General features: G+C 49.5%; 3 protein-coding genes across 3 annotated transcripts, besides 4 other annotated features; 2 read left to right on the plus strand and 1 right to left on the minus strand.

Moving 5' to 3' along the window:
- Positions 1–385: 385 nt before the first annotated feature.
- On the plus strand, positions 386–2,510 carry NFIA_002330 (putative siderochrome-iron transporter; the record flags this gene model as incomplete). Its single annotated transcript, XM_001258779.1, has 3 exons — positions 386–573; positions 701–2,075; positions 2,370–2,510. The coding sequence occupies 3 exons, from the start codon at positions 386–388 to the stop codon at positions 2,508–2,510; spliced, it is 1,704 nt and encodes a 567-aa protein (XP_001258780.1).
- A 2,858-nt stretch (positions 2,511–5,368) lies between these two features.
- Positions 5,369–5,390: a microsatellite.
- Positions 5,391–5,426: a microsatellite.
- Positions 5,391–5,427: a microsatellite.
- Positions 5,428–7,919: 2,492 nt separating this feature from the next.
- Positions 7,920–8,237: a mobile genetic element.
- A 362-nt stretch (positions 8,238–8,599) lies between these two features.
- Positions 8,600–10,245, minus strand: NFIA_002340 (putative MFS transporter; the record flags this gene model as incomplete). The annotated part of the gene is made up of 2 exons (XM_001258780.1): positions 8,600–9,941; positions 10,061–10,245. The coding sequence occupies 2 exons, from the start codon at positions 10,243–10,245 to the stop codon at positions 8,600–8,602; spliced, it is 1,527 nt and encodes a 508-aa protein (XP_001258781.1).
- A 7,261-nt stretch (positions 10,246–17,506) lies between these two features.
- On the plus strand, positions 17,507–21,925 carry NFIA_002350 (putative ABC multidrug transporter; the record flags this gene model as incomplete). Its single annotated transcript, XM_001258781.1, has 3 exons — positions 17,507–19,258; positions 19,338–21,347; positions 21,410–21,925. The coding sequence occupies 3 exons, from the start codon at positions 17,507–17,509 to the stop codon at positions 21,923–21,925; spliced, it is 4,278 nt and encodes a 1,425-aa protein (XP_001258782.1).
- Positions 21,926–22,106: the final 181 nt, after the last annotated feature.

A 22,106-nucleotide genomic window follows, 5' to 3' on the forward strand; every position in this document is an offset into this window, starting at 1 on the left:
CCATGGCTTCCTTCTATCTGCAAGTCCTTCTGAACCGACGGGGTTGCGATCTTCCGGTAGTATGTCGGAGATCCCTCGCTAGAATTCCATTTTCTCTTCCCTCAACCCGATCATTATCAATACCCTGATTGCATGTCGCCGCGGTTGATTTACTCCCCAACCGCTGACACTGTATCCGCGACTCGTATTTGCACACATCTGGCCCGGATTATCCTTTGACTTCATTTCTTGTCTTGTGATAGACCTCGTCGGTTTAGTTTCTATGCTTTTGATACATCCGCATTTAGCATCCTCTCTTTCAGGCTCTCGCTTATTGCCAGCAAACGGCTTTCTGCAAATAAAGAGATAGTATGATCCTGACTCTACGGAGCAGATCCGGATATCAATGGGCCTCGATCCAAGTATTATTCGGAACACCAACCTGATCGAGGATCGTCTGTCGAATCCGGAAGATGCACAAGACAGCACTCATAACGAGGTTCGCGAGTTAAACGATGAGTTGGCAAGCGTCACCAGGATCGAAGTCATTGACTCGGTAATCAGTCCGAGAAGTAAATGTGTTCTGTACGCTGGGTATGCATATAAGCCTTATTTATATACGAAAGTTACTGATATAACCAGGCTGGTAATGGTGATGATCATCTTGTACATACTTTCTTTCACCTCAGAATCTGGCAAGGGGTTAACCACATTGATGCAGCGAACTGGACAATTCGACGGTGAGCACCTATCGTAACTTTGCAGCGTCCGAGTTCGGCCAGCTTTCGATGTTGGCGACATTGAACACTGTCACCAGTATCGTTGCCGCTGTCAGCAAACCACCGATTGCCAAACTGTCAGACGTTCTAGGAAGAGCTGAAACGTACATCATCACAGTTACCTGCTACGTACTCTCTTATATTCTATGTGCTTCAGCTAGGTCCCTCGATACCTACGCCGGCGGGTGCGTCCTTTACGCCCTTGGCCAATCTGGGACTTCGATACTAAACGCGATTGTCATCTCTGATATCTCTTCTATGCGGTGGAGAGGGTTTGTCTACAATATACTATACCTTCCATTTCTTGTCACCCCCTGGATCTCAGCATTTATCATTGAAAGCGTCGTCAATGGCATTGGATGGCGCTGGGGAATCGGTATGTTTGCCATTTTAATGCCGTCTTGCGCCAGTATCATAATCATCAGTTTACTTGTCTTTCAACATCATGCAAAGAAGACCGGTTCTGTTGTCTGTCATCGTCCGAGCCTGCATGGTTTCTGCTCGGGAATCGACCTAGGAGGTATTGCGATCCTGACTTGCGGGTTTTCCTCGCTGTTGATTCCTACAACCTTGGCGGCCACAACAACAAGTCGATGGAAGACACCATGGATAGATGCCCTTATAGTCTTGGGTGCCGTCTTTCTAGCTTGTCTCTATCCTTACGAGAAGTACATTGCTAAAAATCCGGTATTCTCTGTACGCTACTTCCACACGTTGTCCGTGCTCGTGCCGGTGGGACTTGCTTGCATTGACAATATTGGGTTCGGCACAACCCACACCTACCTCTACGCCTGGTCAATGGTCTCACATAATTTTTCGCCTCGCACTGCCCAGTTCCTCACCTGGACAAGTGGCGTCATGCAAGCGCTCTCTGGGATATGCATGGGTTTGCTTATGTACCGCCTGCGAAGGTACAAATGGACCGCTGTAGCCGGTGCTATCGTTCGACTGATCGGCTACGGGCTGATGATTCGCCTTCGTACAAACACAAGCTCATTGGCGGAACTCTTCCTCACCCAACTGATACAGGGGCTAGGCAGCGGGATCATCGAGACAGTAGCGATAGTTGCAGCCCAGATCTCCGTACCGCATTCGGAACTCGCTCAGGTGACATCGCTGGTTATGCTGGGCGCATTCGTGGGTAATGCGGTTGGGTCAGCCATCGCTGGCGGGATCTATACTGGGAAGCTCCGCGAGCGACTGCACGTACGCTTGGGTAGTGCCATTGGCGAGGCCAGGCTGGATCAGTTGTATAATTCCATCACGGGAACTTTACCCGTGTGGGGAACATGGCAGCGAGCGGCAGTAAATCATGCAGTAAGTCTTCCAAAACCTGGACGGCTTTTCATCACCTGCTGATTTGTTTGACTAGTACTCTGATGTCATGGGGTCTGTTGTCACTACTTTGATTTGGAATACAGCTAAGCTAACATCCCAATCAGTTACATCTGTTATGCGGCCCTGGCGGTCTCTGTTCCCGTTGTCCTTCTTACCTTGGTGCTGCCTGACAGGCGCTTGGGGTATGTGTCTGCCTGCCAGATTACAGTTTGGACCAGTACTGACTGAGAGATAGTGACGGACATAATCTCGTAGAAAAACCTCAACTGGCAGATATTCCGATGTCTGATGCAAACGGTGTGCGTGAATCATGCAGGCAAAGTCATTGATATTCAGTCGGTGTTTGCCTTGGTCGTATTAGTTCTGCACAGACAAATTGAATATGGATTTCAGGTTTCCAACACAACGCTCTAACCCTCATGTTTCCATGTAATTGACATTCTTTGACGACTGGTGATAAAGAGACAGCCACTGTCTCAACTGTATCGATCCCTTAGGGCTTCAGCGGAAAGACTGAAAGATACCTGGGTACATACATCTGCAGTGAAGCAAGCAGGCAGGCAGGCATTGATTCCACACGCCTCTCTTTTCCGCAGAGCCGTTTGCCTCTAAGACTTCTGGTCATAGTGTTCGTTTCTTTGGCGCCTGAAAGGGGTTGGGTCCCGGATTTCCTTTAACTGAGCAGATGCTTCCTCTTTATGACCACATTTTGCTCTCCTCTGCCTCTCCATCAATGAGGCAGCAGAAGCATAATTATCGCCGTCTTTCTTCCCTGTCCATCAGTTCTCCATCTTCTATATACCTCCTCTACATCTCTCTCTTATATATTCCTCCTCGTTATACACTTACAGCAATGCCGTGCTGGGGTTCATTGGCATCGAGGTGGTGCATGTGGCCTAGTGATCGCAGGTTGTACGAAGACATTACTGCTTCAGTTTTGATAATTGAACCGGCGATTCCATCTTCCAAAATCCCCTGGTTTATAATACAAGCGCATATGGTTTGGCCTTCGGGTCAGCAATCAACTATGCCTACCAGTCTGCCCCGCAGACGTACATAGGGAATAAGGGCCAGACCGTACACACGGGAAATGTCCTAGGCGGGACTACCTCTATCGATGGCATGTCGTATACCCGGCCGAAGGTGTACAGACCAACGCCTGGCAGACAACTGGTGGCTGGGGTTGGAACTGGGAGTCGCTCTTCCCATACTACAAGAAAGGGTAGGGACGTTCAGGTTCTACCCCCACCAGTACAGCGCTGTCGCTGATTACAACGCATTGTACTATGGAAAGTGTGGACTCTGCTTGTGGGATGGACCTAGGATATGCAAAACAGCAGTATCCACGCTGAGCTGAATCTCACCTACCAGCGCCCGGGTATCCCCAAGACGATTATTGTCCGCTATATACAGTAGGTTTCATCACCCAAGCTCTATATTTATTGATTGCGGGCTCATTACTCAAAGCTCTATACACAAGTATCAAGACCGCCTTGCGATGGCTCTTGTACACATAAGGCCGTAGTCCTGCGTGAAGAACTTCTATCGCGACCAACACAATCTGTTGATCATGTTCCACGATTTGAGCCACTCGCCACATCGAATCGCTCCAGATACTGCCTCGCTTGCTCATCTTAGATGCTGATTATCGGGTGGTATGTCGCGGTTGTTTCACAAGCTCACCGCCCTTCTTTACCCAAGTACTATAGTGTCTGAAGTGAAGGGATATACAGATGCTGATCCAGTCCCAGTGAGGGGCACAAGACAGGCTAAATCGCATTGGTTCAACTCTGACTCCCTTCCTCGGCACTCTCGTATTTATCGAGGTATCTATCCAGCTGCTCCTGCGCGTGCTGCCTGGCCTCATCCGAGGCATTCGGGTTCATGGCGGTGCTGCTCCTCGTTAGTCTTCTTTCCTTTCTTTTTGTCAGGGGGTCGTACGCTTTGTATCCCCTCATTACATCCGGCTGGTGGGTGCCGGGCGGGGGCTCGCGGCTTCGGGATTTGCTTCGCCTTCGGCCTTCGCCTAGGGTGTGGGTTCTGTTTCGGCTTCGGCTTCGGGGCATGGTTTAGGTTTTTTTTCTGTCAATGGGTGTAGTAGTGATGGGCGCGTATGTGGATCGATTAAGTTGGGTGTGTTGATGTAGGGGTTTAAGTAGCTTGAGGAGACGCCACTGTATTCGGTAATGATGATGTGCTACGTGCTTCGAGATGATGAGTGTATGACATGGTGGTGTTTCCGTGGTTGAGGGTCGTTGTGCATTCTATTTGCGTTGCGCCAAAGACGATAAAGAACAGTTGCCACCATCCATCAGCGCGGAGTAGTGTGAAGAACCCTGTGATCAATGCAAGGGCAACTCTGGTAGGTTTGAAAACTGCGTCGTCTCACCCGAGTATCGCGCTTCGGAGAACAGTCTGAGGTGAGCCCCTTTCATCTCTGTAACTCGGGCGTACAGTTGTCTCGAAGCTGGATCAGATTATTGCCAGCACATGTTGGAGGCCTTCTACCACGGAATCTCAGGCGCGCATAGCAAGCTTGCCGGCACCCGTGTGGAATCCGAGCCTGAAGATCTCGAGTTCCGAAGGCTGTCCCGCGCGACAATCATCTCTTCCATTCTTAGAAGCGGCAACTGGCACGGCGGATGGTCTTCGGAAGGCGAGGAAGAACTGGTTCATACTTCCACGATGGTGTTCCGGGGGCCTGATGGTCGGGCTTGTATGAAGACTTCAGCGCAGCGAAGCGAGTTGAGGTCGATCAATACGGCTACAATATTCCAGAATGACTATCCAGATGTCCTAGCGAAGTGATCTGTATGGTAACTGTATATCATCTTCAGCCATCTCCGCCGCAACAGTAGGGTAAGACTAGAGCACATGGCCACTGTCGGCAGGCGCAGGCAAGTGTTATTTAACTGTCCGGCCCTTGACCTGCACCGGACAGCTGCAAGTCATCCGCTGACTGGCATATTATGAAGGTAACTGAGAGCATGGCGTATGGGACAAACCCTTCGCCGCACCGGGATAGGCATTTGTGTCGCTGTCCATCACCAAACAGGAACTGAAGATCATCAATAGCTCAGTCATATCGAGGACTTTGAGGAAGAGTCGATGTAGTTTTTCATTATACCGCATTATCATGCTTCTCGACAAGTCCATCCCTCGTTCGATCATAGTTCAAGCACAGCTGGGCAGGTCCTACCTGGTGGCATAGTAGGGGTTATCTCTCAAGGTTGATGATAATCTAGTGATGCTCTGCAGAGTTGCTCAAAGGGAAAAAAAAAAAAAAAAAAAAAAATATATATATATATATATATATTATATATATATATATCTGGAGAAGGCGTGGAGGAATCTGGCAGGAGTTCAGAAATAGTATACATACAGGGACAGTAAGAGGATTAACCCTCGACCCTACTTCTCAACGTGGAAGCCGTTATGGGAATCTATGCTCATGCTACACATGTACATGTATACAACAATAGGTTCATTCCCTTATAAGCCTGCCCAAGGCTCTACCTCGCCTGATCCACGTCCGGAGAATATTCATATTGTTCAAGGGGGGAAGTTCAATGCCATCATCATCTTCGGTCTTGAAGTTGGGCGCCATTCCCTTCGAGTCCTTTCTTTTCTTGTACCACCACCAGGAAGCAATCACAAGAAGCGTAAGAGGGAGGGTAAGGACAAGCCATAGCCACCACAGCCCTGTGACAGTTATACGTGTACTATTCTCGGAAGATGTGAATATACCAGCATCTAAAACAGCCTACCCGGCTTCGTCAGCAAAGGCTCCCTAAGGCATGACAACTCCGCAGGAAGGGGGGAGGCCGGATCATTTGATACTCACTGCTGTAAATGTCCCTGGGAGAAACACCATTGTTAGAGCAGCAATCGCACTCATGCTAGTACTATCCTGCTTCATACTAGTGGCAAGCAGTATATTACTGGCTGCGTCTTGCTGCCCCACAAGGATAGACACTAACATTAAGGTGCTATTCTGGCGTGACTTGTAGCTCAGTAACCAGATCTTCTGTTTTTGCAAGGACTTAATAACATGGCTAATTGTGTTGGCTGCTCTCTCATAAACGCGAGATGGGCATGATATGGCTTCATGCAGGCGAGTATGGATAGTGCGAATTGTGGTTGCTGTTACAATGGAAACATCTGCATTAGTAAGGTGAGAATCCGCATTATTTGATGTATAATTTAACTGTTTGATAAAATCGCTCAGTTGGTGTCGGTCGCCGTTTTCTAGGTCTGAGAGGTAGTCATCGATTTTGTTGATCTGCATAGCTGTCAAAAGGCGAGTTTTGGCTTCTGCCATGAACTAGAATTCATACCTGAGTCCATAAGTCGCGCCGAAATTGCTGAACATGATATTTCGATGCCTCAAAGGACAATGTGGAGAGCATAATGGCAATGTTGAATGGGTCGTTAAGGAAGAGATTGGCCCTTTTATCCGGACGGGCAGTTTTCATAGCGCTGCCTAGAATCTCAGTCAAGACTCTTATACTGGAATCTCCATTTTTGTGCGATATAATATAAGTGGTGAGCTTGAGAGCAGCACTGTAGCGCATATAAACTGATACTGGTGCACCTAGAAAGTACAAGTTCCAACGCGGATGCTGACAGAAAAAGTCTGGAAGATATCAGCTGGACTCGTTGCCTCAGTCTGGGCTATAAGCAAACCACAAGCTTGAAAATTGCCGTCATCGTCTGTATGCCATTCTGTCTGCGGCGCCCAGTAGTCAGGGCGCCCTAGCAGGTTCATGATAAACAGGGGGTTGACTTGGAGGGTTTGAAATAATTCCCTAACGTTGTCTCGAGTCATCGCACTGCAGCTCCCAAAAGACGTGTTCACAGCCGGTGAAAGAGGGACAAAACTACCCATGTCAGAGACCGGAGACATATAGGGAAGTTGCCAGCGTACAATGCGAGTAGTCTTTGTGGCCTCAAACTTGGCTCATTCGACGCTGGACTTAGGGTAGTGGAAGACGTAGAGTGATCAGCAGTCGAAATATTCTTTGAAATATGGTTCAGCTTATTGAAATACAGAGAGCTCGAGAATCCTGTCTTACCAGTAATAGATCACTGAGAGAGCTGGTATTCAGATGACGCCATGCTTGAGGCCGTCAGCCTATAGACGTATATCCAACCAGATCAAAAAGTGCGCATACTTGAGTCCATCCCATCCACGTCAAGGCATGTAATGTCGGTCTTATCAGAGAAATTTCTGGGATTCGAGAAATGTTTCTCATGCTGTGCTGCTGCGAAAATATCCTGGAGTGACTCGGGACTATCAAGAGGGTATTTATCTCGGTCGAAGGGAAATGTGAAGTCTAGATCGTTGGCGTGTAGGCTCATGATGTCGTGCTCACTTATCTTCAATATCCTAGAGTAAATGGTATTTATCATTGAGAGCTGATATACGGAATTTTGCGAAGAATGGTGAGGTAGTGCTTGTGTTGGACGAGGGCCTAGGGGCGCTCAGTTATATCTTTTGGGGCGTTTTCAGCCTCGTGGGATCAACTAGAGCACTTGTTACACTTAAGGCCACTGTCTAAGCCTCCACCTGCAGTTTTGCGACGGAGGAGCCGGTTGGCTGACCGACCAATAGTACCATGCCAGGTTGTAAGCGGACGGGGGTCTGTGAGAGCCAGCACATAGCTGTCAAAAGAACCTGGCAAGATTAGGTGCCCAGTAGCCCTCTCTAATCCTCGGTGGCTAATGACGATGTGGAATATCCCATATCATACAGCCCATCGTAAACGCTTAGCCGCATTCTCTTCAGTGATTTCTGGTTGGTTTCGTTGCTTCCATTTGCGCATATGTAGAACTCCGCAATAGCCGACGAACTGTGGTCTTTGATGGGGAGGCATCAACTGCAGTCTGCAGCTCACGCATCTTAATATGAGGATCCGTAGTGGCAAGTTCAAGTAGATAATTCTGTTGCTCACTAGTCAAGGCCTTTGGGCGACCACTTCGGGGTAAGGATTGCTGATCATTGCGTTGATTCTCCTTTTTGATAGTATATTGGATGGTAGAGAGAGGTATCTGGGGAAATCGCGTATGAATACGCTTATATCCCCAGCCAATATCATGCAGCTCACAGATCCGAGCACGAATAGTAGGTGTAAGCTCCTTAGATCGCGCCATCTAGATGTGTTTTGGAATAGAATCAAATTGTGTACGAGTACCCACGCGTTGGGTGGGACCGTGGGAAGAATAGTTAGGAATGGAAAGCGGTGAGTCTAGCGGCAAAAAGGGGGTCCAAATACTTTGAACCCCCACTGTAGTTTGTAAGACTACAGCAACGTTTGGTTAATATTCAAATCAATGGGATGATGGGAGTAACCAGATGGCAGTGATTAAATATTGTTCTTCCCTGTCAGTGGGCAAAGAATGGATTAAATTGATCTAATGGAAGACACGGTTGTAGGTATCGTACGAACTTATTCATTCCAAAAAAACTTCAGCCGAGGCTAGCTATATCATAACGCAAACTATTACAAGAGATATCTGAATCCCTTCTGCAGCCGACGTGCGGCCGCGAGGTCAATCCCCTCGATCTCCGCCGTGCGCTCCAGCCGCCGTATCTCCTTATCCGTGAGCGTCACCTCGCTATCATCCAGCCGCTCCAGGCGCTTGTTCAACGAGCGCAGATGGAAGTACATGATGATTGCCATGATACCGCCGAGTGTTTGCAGCCCGATGCACACGCCCAGCGCGGGACGGTAGTGCGGGTAGTCCTGCTGGCGGTAGGTGTAGGGGGTCCAGATACTGGCGGAGTTACCGATGGAGTTGATGAAGGCGTAGGCGGCGGCGCGCTTAGCCGGGGGACGGGGGATGGCGTTTCCGATCCAGGCGTAGATGGTGCCGTTCTGGGCGAAGATGATGTTCATGAGGAAGAAGGAGAAGTACTTTGGTCCGAAGCTGTCCGTTGTCATGAAGATGATGAAGCCGATGATCGTGACGGGGATTGGGTAGAAGAAGAACCAGAAGCGGTTGCCGAAGCGGTCGGAGAGGTGGGAGTGCGCCATGCTGTAGAAGACGACGAAGATGTAGGGCGGTGCGACGAGCAGGAGGGAGATGAAGTGGTCGTACTTGAGTGTTGATGTGAGCGTGGGGAAGAAGTTCTGGAAGCCGCTGGCGCCGGTGATGGACATGTAGGCGATGGCGAGAACGTAGGTCTTGATGTCGCTGAAGGCGAGCTTGAGGCCCTTGACCTGGCTCATCTTGCCGGCTTCGTCGACGTCGGCATCGGCGGCTTCGATGGCCAGTCGGCGGTTCGCAACGTGGCGTTCCTCCTCGGAAAGGCGCTTCCAGGTGGAGGGGAAGTCGGGCAGGAGTATCATGACCGCGATGCCGACGGCTATGGTGATGGCGCCCTCAATAATGTACAGCCATTGCCAGGCTGCTAGGCCGTGTTTTCCATCGAGACCCTTCAGGATACCTGCCGCGATGAGACTTCCGAATGCTCCGCTGAGGAGGGAGCCTGCGTAGAAGATACTCATGCGCAGAGCTAGCTCCTTCTTGGTGTACCACTTGGAGAGGTAGAAGAGCACACCAGCGAAGAATGGAGCCTCGACCAGACCCAGGATGAACCGACAAGCGACGATTCCACCGAAGCTCTTGACTTGGCTCGTCAGCAGCGAGACCAGGCCCCATGCGGCCGTGAAGAATCCCAGATATAGCGACGGCCGTCCCATATAGTTCAGGATCAGGTTGGACGGCACTTGCATGAGAATGTATCCGACGAATAGAATGGAAAGACCAGTTTGATAGTCGGCATCGCTGAGCTTGAGATCGCGTTCGAGACCTTGTAAACGAGCAGCTGGGTAATTGTTCCTTTGAAATTGTCAGTTCTGGTCGCACAACTGTGTCGCAACGTAGAGGAAATATGCGACCGGTGACAGGCGGAGAAAGCAAGCGGCCAGCTCGACGCAATTCCAGGAAGGCACTCTTACCGATCAATATAGTTCATGAGATAGACGAGAATAACAAGCGGCATGATGGTAGAGTCAAGGCGTCGCCGCAGTTTTTTCTCGATCACTTTCTCTTCTTCGGTCAACTGAGCCAGCTGGGCGACCTCCTCGTGGCTCATCTCAGCCTTCTCCCCCAGAAGGTCTTTGTCGGTAATTTCCTCGCCCATGTTGATCGAGCCAGCCGATAACAAAAAGGGGTTTTCTCAGAAAAGAACAAGAATGAGTTAGAGAAGCGACAGAGTCTGCGCTGTGGGACTTGCAGAAGAAGAAAGGGATCGGCCATCTCTTATATACTACGCGCTCGAACTTGCCGCGGTACTGCACGATTACACCATGATGTCTGCAAGCTATGCAGTCCTACCTCGATGGGGAACCCCCACGGGGACGGAGAGACTGCGAAAGCTCGGGATTGGGCAGCGGAGTGGGAGAGCTCTGTGGTAGATGGATCATTAGGGAGAAATACACGGGGGGGGACGGGATTCTGCTGGGGCGTGGCTTTTCTGGGGAAACGCGGGGAAATAACTGATTGGCTGTTTTGGAGATAATGACCTATCAGTAACCTGACAAATGCGGAGAAGAACCCCAGCAGACTACATGCGAGAATGGCCCTCCACTCCATCTTTACTCCCGTAGCCACTTGCCGTTTGGCTGGCTTGCTGCATACTGCCACATATCCTCCCCGCGAATCTGGTATTTTGTGGGTCCCCCCACGTTTCAGGGTCTGTGCTGATTATGCCGTTTGCTTCCCCATATCGGATGTTGCCCAGAGCGATCTGGTTGAAGTCGGAAGTTCTCCGGTGGCGCACAGCATCAAACTTTATATTGTAGGATCTGGATCCTGGAGCTCTTTGTGCTCTTTAAACGTACAATCTGGTGCTCCACAAGTTGCGGTTAGCAGAGGAACTGGATATCTTTTGCTTAGCTCAAGCTGGCGTGTTCCTAGCAAGACTATTGTCGAACACTAAGTAATTTCGGATATTGAGGTCGATTCTTTTGAAGCTTATCTGAGCTCCACATAGTAGAGGCGAATTGCAATAGTTCTTGGTCGAACAACTATATCATGTGCCTCGTCTATTGCCAACAGCGAATCTAGTACGCTTCTGGAAGCTCTGCCGTACCAAGACAAGCGTGTTTAGCCTGTGACTCCCATTGACTAGGTTTAGAGTTGGAGCCGGCTGGTCTCGCAGCATCTCCGATGTCTGCACATGGCTTGGTCTCTTGACTATGACCCAGGAATCAGTGGCTCGGACTTTCCGCGGTCATCGAAGATTTGTCCGGTTAAGCTGATTCAAGATTGCGACCGGCCAAGGTCGTCGTCCATCGCAGCCTATCATGAGTGAAGCCGTTCAGATATCCCTGAGCTAGCAGGTTTACCCTCGTCATCGATCTAATCAATATGCATCGCACCGATGAATCCTCCGCGGAGCTTAAGAGATACGGCTTTTAGTTCCTACCGTCTTTGATGGCTAGAGAGTTGTAACAATCAGAGTAGTTGGAAATACCATCCTCTACGGAGTAGACAAATGCAGAAGCATCCTTCATGCTTAGTTGATGATACCCATAAAAGGCGCTAGTAGGATTAGAAGGGACTTTCTATGTCGTATCGGACCTTCTTGGCGGAGTATTCTACAACAGAAGCAGTCTTGTTTACTGAAGCACCAGTCAGTCTCATTCGGCAGGAGAGTGTTCCTTGCGTCGGGATGAGAGGCGTCGTGGCTTCCGCCCAGAGGTTCGGTTCCTTTCAGCCACCATCGCAGGGCCGACCAAGGCCGTGGCAGCTGAGACAAAGATATCACAACATCTCGGCCGAGTACCCGCCAAATGACAGCTGATCGTCTCCCCGAACCTCCATGTGCCACTCGGCGGTGTGGTTGTCGCTCGGTTCGTGATCACAACCCATCCTTAGGAGCCATTCCGTCCATGACATGTCCCGGTGGAGATATGATTCCTTCTACAGTAAGATTATGAGCTCTGTGACTTGAGTCGTGCCGCCACGGGAAAATTCCCCTTGTTGACTTCCCCGCTGTTATCTAGCATCAAACGGCCACAACTTGTCCACTTTTGCTACTGTTAGACCCTCGCCACGGACCTCTGATTCTCTGGCCGTCTGTATCCATTCATCGTACGCCGCACAATGAGCATCTTCTGCAGCGTTCCATATATTATTCGGAACCCAGCCATCAGAGTTCGTGTGCAGAGAGTTTCTTAGCCATAGTTTAAGTCTTTGGATAGTCTCAAAGTCTTCATAATCTCGCGCGTGCTTCGTCAGTCCTTCTTCAGTTCTTCTTCAGTCGGAGAAAACGGACAAAAGTCCTGCAATCCCAATTCTGTCCAGCGAGCTGAAAGCTCAATCAATTCTTGGCGGAGCGCCGTGGCACTGTCTCTCCATGTCGCATGACAGTAGTAAAAGACTCGAAACAAGGCCGGACCGAGTAACCTGGCGGGGTGTAGTGTAGGAGCAAGGCCCTTCATGCATACATCATAAATCTGGTAATAGATCGACGCATCTTTGCATTCTCGTTCTCTTTGACCGAGAGTTTTGTGTTCGTCTTGTCCGTTCTCGAATATGTTACCCTCTGACTCCTCAAGGAGTGCAGCAAAATCAGGAGTCTCATTGGCATAATGAATGCAGGCTCAATGCATGTTGATTGCCATCGATCACGCGAGTAATAACGGTTGAATCCTCGGCGGAGACATACATATTCCTTTTATGAAGGTCAGGATGAAGCAGACCTGGAGTAGCCGCATCCTGGATGCGCCTGTCTTTGATCAACTTCTGCATGACTTCTTTACTTATTTTCAAGTAATCAATGTGATCTTGAATTGATCCTTATGAGGAGGAAGGTCGCGATTGCCAGCATCTACTCTCGGTAAACGAGAGAAACCGGTCTCTATCAAACCTAGGCAATAGCTTGTGAGGTCTGTTCCTAATTTTGCGCCCGCTGCGTTAGAGGACTCTTGTTTAAAAAGGAGGTAGAGAAACATGAAACTGACAAGGATCACGTTTGGGACTGGGACGGCCGTAGGGTTCAAGTTCCCCGGATGCCTGTTCTAGAAGACTGGACTGCAATTTGGACCAATACAGAAGCCCTCTTCAAAAGAATCTTCATATGGGAGTCTAATGGCGCATCTGAGAAGTATGGACTGCCATTGGCCGGAACGGCCAAGGATGCCATATTCCTCATGGCCAATGAAAGCATCTTAGTACACAACATATGTTGTTCGAGTTCTTTTTCGACAACATTTGGTGTAGCTGAACACCCGCAACATGCTCCTGGCTGATCGTCGTTCCAGTCTAGGATTTTCGGTATCGGAAGCGAGACCTTGGATGTACTATACGAACGCATGTCAACCGCATCCTCAACAAGGCAAGTATGTAGATCAGCCCTGCAGTATGCATTGTTGCGACTTCGAGTTGGTGGTTAACCTTGGCGGGCCAGCAATACCGGTCGGTAATCTCGCCACAACACAAGAACCTGTGCCCATTGTGAAAAGAATGACTCGGTTGAATCCGCCTTCTCTCTTTTCGCATTTGGCGATCTTGGTTGCTCCTGGACACAGGCTGATAGCCCTATCGCGAAGCGCCGAGAAGTCAAACACAATATGGCGAGATCCCCGTTCCAGCTCATCCCGGTTAAGCCATCTTCCACTCGTGTACATATAAGGATCAAGTCCTACAGATGGAGTCAGTACATGGGAAATTATAAGTGAGAGTAAATAATGCTACTAACATGGAACCAGTTCTAGGCAAGGGGTGCGGCGACACCGTGCTGGGTTTGCTTCCTACATTGGACAGTTGTCGCTGAGAAGAAAAAGGGTGGAGGAGCTGGCTGACTGGTGAAGGAACCCTCAACGGCCGCCAGAATCGAAGCATACTAGTAGCAGATCTTTGTATCTGCATCAGTGTAGTTGTAAACCAGTTGCGGCGCTAGGTACAGTGAAGGCCAATAGAAATCCTTGTTCTTACCCCTTGCCTGACGTAACTTAAAATGGCTGGACATCTCATCAAGATTTTAGCCTCCAGAAGTTGGACTGATCTCATTTAAGTCCGACGACGTTGGGCCCAGTCATTAATCAATTTCTAGACCTCGAGCAAACCTTTTGTGTTCAACTTCTGAATTTATTTTAGTGAGACTAACCTTCTCCGCGACGGCAGCGAGAAATGTCCTCAGTGAAGATGCCATATCAGCCTTGATGGATTAGGCAGAAAGCTTCGGAACGATGACTGTTCATCTTGCGAAATCACCGAAGCTTGCAATAACGCAGGCTGAAGAACTTGCTAAATAAGCTACAAAACTGGTTGACGCCGTCACGCTCCGGTCGACGGTGGCCATCTCGCTGCCATGTGGTGCCGCTGCTCTTGGAGAATTAAACCTCATTCATATGCGATTTTAGGCCACCTTGACACGTTAAGAGGAATCAGGCTCAGGATGCGTTCAACACTTGCTGGCATCTCGGGTCGCGTTTATGTGCGTGATAGAGTCCTCAAAACTCATCCGAGGAAGCCAGAGCTGAATATCTACCTCGCACAGTAAGCTCGGTTTCTTCAGTCATCTTGCTAGCATCTCAACATTTCAGCTAATAGGCAACGACTGTCAGTTGTGAGGGTCGACCCTTTGTTTTGAAGCCTGTTTCCAAGTCGATATTCGAACATTCCATGATCCTCAAAAGGGAGTTTCCAGATACTTGTCAAATTCGAACACATGTAGATGCCAACGAAGATGAACTCACCCTTGTTTATGATTACTTTGAGCATGATTTGCTTTCCCTAGTACAAAACGACTCAAATCTATCTCTTAAAGCAAGAAAATGCATATTGCAACAGGTCGGACAGGCAGTGGAGAGTCTTCATGCCAAAAATTGGATACACTTAGGTTGGTTGCAAGACATCGAATATCCGTCCACCAAATCTCCACTAACAAGGGTCCTGTCTAGACATAAAGCCTGACAATGTCATGGTCGACTGTAGTAAAACCAATGGAGGCCAGCTTGAAATTGAGCGAGTGGTACTATCCGATCTAGATTGTGCTTTGGAACTGGAAGGGGAGAGGTTCCTCAACGCTAGAATAGGAAACGTTATGTGGCGCAGTCCCGAGGGGCAGATAGGGAAGGGTATTGGTAAACCTTCAGATGTATTTTCGTATGGACTTCTTGTAAGTTGGACTATTCCCTGTTAAAAGCATACACGCTTATCATTACGCACAGTGCCTCTATGTCATAACGGGCACGGAAACCCTACATCCGGACTTCAACGAACTAAGGGAAGCGGGAATTGAACCTGAGCTGGAGATCTTAGGTCGATTGATAACATACTTCGGCCCCGTTCCTCCTAAGCTGGTAGCACATGTTACTGACCAAAGATGGGGCAATATATTGAAGGAATTATCTGACACAACGGCTGATGATCCAGACATGCGATTCAATAGGTAGAAGGAAGAGATTTTCCCTAATCTCGACGCTGAGACAAAGTCGATGATATCCAAGATGACAAAACTCAATCCTGCAGAGAGAGCCACTATGTCTGAAATTTCAGGATTCCTGGTGGAGCCGCTATCAGTAGGGAATGATTATTATTTAGCTGGGCCCTCAATCACCATCAACTTGAATAGTAGGGCCGATATTTTAACAAGAACGAATGATTCTTATCGACTGATTGTAATGATTACTATTGTCTTTTAATGCTCTCACAAGGCCATATAGAGGATACCATACAACAGAAATGCTAATAAGTATAATCTGCTACGTTACAGGTCTAGAGGCATTTCACGGCCTAGGAGTAAATTGATGCAGATGACAAGGGAGACTTAAAAATGTGACAGATTATAAGGAGGGAATCTGAGGAGCATTTGGATCCAATATATATATTTGCCAGTACTTACCCAACCGGACTTGTAGAACCCATCAACGTAGCTAGGACGCGATTGAATGATTGGGGAAAAGGAAGTCTCATGGGGCTGTGCTGTACAGCAGGCGAGGTTACACAAAGCTGTCAGCAACAGTACCTCGAAGACAAAGGATGAGCATATTAGAGCACATTTTGATTTATGAGCAAAATAACATTATTTGATATCTGACAACTCTAAAATACTCTTAAAGGCTGCTGCCTATTGAGAAGATCAGTGGCCCTATCATGACTCTCAGCGCTTTACATAGTTAGATATGGGCATATTGGCATCTTCATGTGACAGTGAACAGTTGGGTTGTCAACAAGACCACGAAGGTTTACCAAATGAAAAGACAAGGCAACAGGCAAAATGCAGGCTGACAGATTTTGCATGGACTACATGCACAATTATGCTGAGTTCGTATCAAGTGTCAGCGCAGGTCCGGGTTTGCGACATGTGAAGTCTTCCAGGAAGCCATAGTCCTGAGCGACTTCTGGCGTACATTGTATAGTACTAGATATGACGTAAAATTCTCTCACTATGGAAAGAAAGGGTACACGACGGAGGAAAATTGCAAAGAAAATTCCAGACTTCCTAGCATGGATGCCATGTGTATCCAGATGCAAAATTGTTGATGATTAGACCCACCCAGTAGATTTTCTTGTCCCCATGTGGACAACTTCCGAGATCTCCGCCCGAGGATCAGAATTGTAGGAACTCGTCGGATTGGAACCGTCGATGATCTGTAATCAAGAACTTAATCTCGCCTGGATTAGACAATCCTCTGGCAATATTACTCATGTACAATCAGTGTATCCACGGTCCAGAACAAAAGTGTCCTAGAAAAGTATGAGTCAATTGAAAGAAACCATCGAGAAGCAGGCAGAAATTGGACACCAGATTGGTCCGCAGCCGCTGAATCAGCGGAAGGAAGAGGGAGCTCTGTTGAATCCACCGAGCCCTTGGCGAAAACACAAAGCCAAATGATTGGTTCCCAGTGGCTGACTCAGCGGAAGTTTAGAGTAAGCCGGACTAAGGGGCACGCCGACGCCGACTGGGTCTTATGTGAACAAATCAAACTGGTGCGTCGGGACGACAGGGACACCTTTGTCTTGCACATTGTCCGGCTCCTTTGCAGGATCGGCAGATATGATAACTGTCATCCTTGGGTTTTCATCCATGGAGGTTCTATTCGGAACTTCGGACTCGGATTCGGCATTATGGCGACTGGGCCCCCCTGGGGAGAACCATCAATCAGCGGCGAAGGCCCCTCCTGTAACAAGAAGCTCACCATTGATTATTGATCACAATGGCATCCACCATGATGATTGGCGAACACAGCCTTGAGACTTGTACTTTTTACGAAGATGTGAGACTCGGGGCCCGGGTCTGTTTAGACCGCTGACCCACTCGGCTGAATCATTCTGCAAAATGGCAAGCTAATATATACCTTCGATGGCTCCTGAGACCCTTGGACCTATCTCCAATCTCGAGTTGGAATATTTTCGCCCCTCTGGCCGCTGAAGTTGGTGCCTACTGAGCCATGGAGGACCAAGGCCACCCACCGTTTGTGGAGCCAAGAGCGCTCTTCGACAGGCGAGACGATACAGACAGCACCAACACTGCTCTCGATGAGACCGATCAGTCGCCCACTCCTCTTCCAGACACCTCCCACACCTCTCACGCCGAGGACTGGAGTTTGATGCCCGATCTCAAGAAACAGCATGACCGGAATGTAGCGTCGGGTCTCAGACGTCGCGAACTTGGCGTGACTTGGAAGAATCTGAGTGTGGACGTCGTCAGCGCAGATGCCGCCATCAACGAGAACGTTTTGTCCCAATTCAACATTCCTCAGCATATTCGAGAATCTCGTAACAAGGCCCCTTTGCGGACTATTCTCCACGAAAGCCATGGCTGCGTCAAACCGGGAGAGATGCTTCTTGTTCTCGGTCGTCCCGGTTCCGGCTGTACAACCCTGCTCAGGATGCTTTCTAACCATCGGCTCGGCTACAAGGCGATTCGGGGAGATGTTCGTTTCGGATCGCTTACTCCCGAGGAGGCCTCCAAATACCGGGGTCAAATCGTTATGAACACTGAGGAGGAACTGTTCTTCCCTACCTTGACTGTTGGACAGACACTGGATTTTGCAACCCGACTAAAAGTTCCCTTCAACCTCCCCGAGGGTGTCACTTCACAGGAAGCTTTTCGCCAGGAAACCCGGGAATTCTTGCTCAAGTCCATGGGCATCTCTCATACTTCGGATACGAAAGTCGGCAATGAGTACGTGAGAGGCGTCAGTGGTGGTGAGCGGAAACGTGTGTCCATCATCGAATGTCTTGCAACTCGCGGCTCCGTCTTCTGCTGGGATAATAGCACTCGGGGACTGGATGCTAGCACTGCTCTTGAATGGGCGAAAGCTGTCCGTGCGATGACCGACGTATTTGGATTGTCATCAATCGTTACCCTTTATCAAGCAGGAAATGGCATCTATGACCTTTTCGATAAAGTTCTGGTTCTCGATGAGGGCAAGCAAATCTACTATGGTCCAATGTCGCAGGCACGGCCTTTCATGGAGGAGCTAGGCTTCGTTTGCCGTGAAGGATCGAATGTGGCAGACTTTTTGACTGGTGTTACTGTCCCGACCGAGCGCAAAATCCGACCCGGATATGAGAATCGTTTCCCGCGCAACGCGGATGAGCTTCTGGCCGCTTATGAGAAGTCGCCGATCCGAGCCCAGATGGCGATTGAATATGAATACCCTGATACTGACTCGACTCGGGAGCGGACTGAAGAATTCAAACTTGGAGTTGTTGATGAGAAAGCTAAACGGTTGTCGAAGAACAGCCCGTTTACCGTCGACTTTCTGGAACAGGTCAAAGCATGCATTATCCGGCAGTACCAGATCATTTGGACCGACAAGGCGACATTTGCCATCAAGCAGATTTCTACTCTGATCCAAGCCCTCGTCGCTGGTTCTCTCTTTTATAATGCTCCAGACAACTCCGGCGGCTTATTCATCAAGTCCGGTGCTCTGTTCTTCTCGTTGCTATACAACAGCCTCCTTGCCATGTCAGAGGTTACGGATTCCTTCAGCGGTCGACCGGTCCTGATCAAGCACAAATATTTCGCTTTCTTCCATCCGGCCGCATTCTGCATTGCGCAAATCGCTGCCGATATCCCTGTTCTTCTGTTCCAGATCAGTATTTTTGCGATCGTCGTCTACTTCATGGTAGGCCTTACTACGTCAGCAGGGGCCTTTTTCTCTTACTGGGTCATCATTTTTGTGGCTACTATGGTAAGTCTTGCCTGATTGCACTAGATCTAACATCAAGTTCGTATGGAATATACCCCGTGCTGACAGACGCGCCATGTAGGTCATGACTGCATTGTTCCGTGCCATCGGAGCGCTTTTCTCTACCTTTGACGGAGCCTCCAAAGTTTCTGGCTTCTTGATCAGCGCGTTGATCATGTACTGCGGCTATCTGGAACCTTACCATGCGATGCACCCATGGTTCATCTGGATATATTGGATTAATCCAATGGCATATGCCTTTGACGCGTTGCTCTCCATCGAGTTCCACAACAAGATCATTCCATGCGTTGGCAATAACCTGGTGCCGTTCGGACCTGGGTATGACGATACTGCGTTCCAGTCTTGCGCTGGTGTAAGTGGTGCGGTTCGGGGAATGACCTATGTGACTGGTGATCAATACTTGGCTTCCCTCACCTACTCTTACTCGCATGTCTGGAGGAACTTTGGTATTCTCTGGGCCTGGTGGGCGCTTTTCGTCGCGGCGACCATCTTCGCTACGTCGCGTTGGAAGTCTGCCGCGGAAGCTGGCAACACGCTACTGATTCCCCGTGAAACAGTGGCGAAACACCACGCTGTGGCTCGCAAGGACGAAGAAGCACAGGTCAATGAGAAGGCTGGCCACAAAGGCACCAGCACCGACTCTGAAGCCCAGAGCGGTGTCGATCAGCATCTGGTTCGGAACACATCGGTCTTTACATGGAAGGATCTTACGTATACCGTCAAGACTCCGTCGGGTGATCGTGTTTTGCTGGACAACGTTTACGGTTGGGTCAAGCCCGGCATGCTGGGCGCTTTGATGGGATCCTCCGGTGCCGGCAAAACCACCCTTTTGGATGTCTTGGCTCAGCGTAAAACCGACGGTACCATTCGAGGGTCGATCATGGTTGACGGACGTCCGTTGCCTGTTTCCTTCCAGAGATCCGCAGGCTACTGTGAGCAGCTCGACGTGCATGAACCATTCGCTACTGTTCGGGAGGCACTGGAGTTCTCGGCCTTGCTTCGTCAACCACGCCATATCCCAAGAGAGGAGAAGTTGAAATACGTGGACGTCATCATCGATCTACTTGAGTTGCATGATCTTGAGCACACTCTTATTGGTCGAGTGGGTGCAGGATTGAGCGTCGAGCAGCGCAAGCGAGTCACCATTGGCGTGGAGCTTGTCTCAAAGCCGAGCATTCTAATTTTCCTGGATGAACCTACGTCTGGCCTCGATGGTCAATCCGCCTTCAACACTGTCCGTTTCTTGCGGAAGCTCGCCGATGTAGGTCAGGCGGTTCTTGTGACGATTCACCAGCCTTCTGCGCAGTTGTTCGCTGAATTCGATACCCTGTTGCTATTGGCCAAAGGCGGCAAGATGGTCTACTTTGGTGACATCGGCGACAATGCACAAACAGTCAAGGACTATTTCGCTCGATATGGCGCTCCATGCCCCGCCAATGTTAATCCTGCTGAGCACATGATCGACGTTGTCTCCGGTCACTTGTCTCAGGGACGCGATTGGAACCAGGTCTGGCTCGAGTCTCCGGAGCACACCAATGCCTCTCGGGAACTGGACAGCATAATCAGCGAAGCAGCCTCCAAGCCTCCCGGTACTGTCGACGACGGCTATGAATTTGCCATGCCGCTCTGGGAGCAAACAAAGATCGTCACACAGAGAATGTCAACCTCGCTGTACAGAAATTGCGACTACATCATGAATAAGATCGCGCTGCACATCGGATCGGCTCTATTCAACGGCTTCTCATTCTGGATGATCGGCGACGGCGTCGCCGATATGCAACTTAAACTCTTCACCATTTTCAACTTCATCTTCGTCGCCCCCGGTGTCATCAACCAGCTTCAACCTCTGTTCATCGAACGCCGCGACATCTACGACACAAGAGAGAAGAAATCCAAGATGTACTCCTGGGTAGCATTCGTCACCGCCCTGATCGTCTCCGAGTTCCCTTACCTCTGCATCTGCGCTGTCCTGTACTTCGTCTGCTGGTACTACACCGTCGGATTCCCCGCCGACTCCGACAAAGCCGGCGCAATGTTCTTCGTCATGCTCTGCTACGAATTCCTCTACACTGTTTGTCCCCTCCCCCTCCTTCCTCAATGCCCTACCCAAATGTCTAACATAATATGCCACAGGGAATCGGCCAATTCGTCGCCGCCTACGCCCCCAACGCCACCTTCGCCGCCCTAACCAACCCCCTCATCCTCGGTACTCTCGTCTCCTTCTGCGGTGTTCTCGTTCCCTATGCCCAGATCCAGGCTTTCTGGCGGTACTGGATCTACTGGCTCAACCCCTTCAACTACCTCATGGGCAGCATGCTGGTCTTCTCCGTGTTCGACACAGACGTCAAATGCAAGGAGGGCGAGTTCGCTGTCTTCGATACGCCGAACGGTACGACTTGTGCGGATTACCTGTCGACGTATCTGCAGGGCTTCGGTTCCCGGGCGAATCTCGTCAATCCCGAGGCGACCTCCGGCTGCCGGGTTTGCCAGTATCGGTATGGAAGCGATTACCTCTATACTATCAACTTGAAGGATTATTACTACGGCTGGAGGGATACGGCCATTGTTTTCATTTTCGTCCTGAGTTCGTATGCCCTGGTGTATGCGCTGATGAAGCTGCGGACCAAGGCTTCTAAGAAGGCGGAGTGATTTCTTTTGGGTTCCTCGTTATTGTCTTACTCGGAACGAACCAGGAATCTGACCTTTGGTTTTGACGGTTTCAGGTCGTCAGACCGATGTCTGTTTCTCTTTCTCTCTCCCCGTCTATCGTCTCCCGTGCTACGGTTCCTGAGATGCACTTTATATACCAACATTCCACAATAATAGACTT

Source organism: Aspergillus fischeri, genomic scaffold (assembly GCF_000149645.3).
Source record: "Aspergillus fischeri NRRL 181 1099437636265 genomic scaffold, whole genome shotgun sequence".
Lineage (NCBI taxonomy): Eukaryota > Fungi > Ascomycota > Eurotiomycetes > Eurotiales > Aspergillaceae > Aspergillus > Aspergillus fischeri.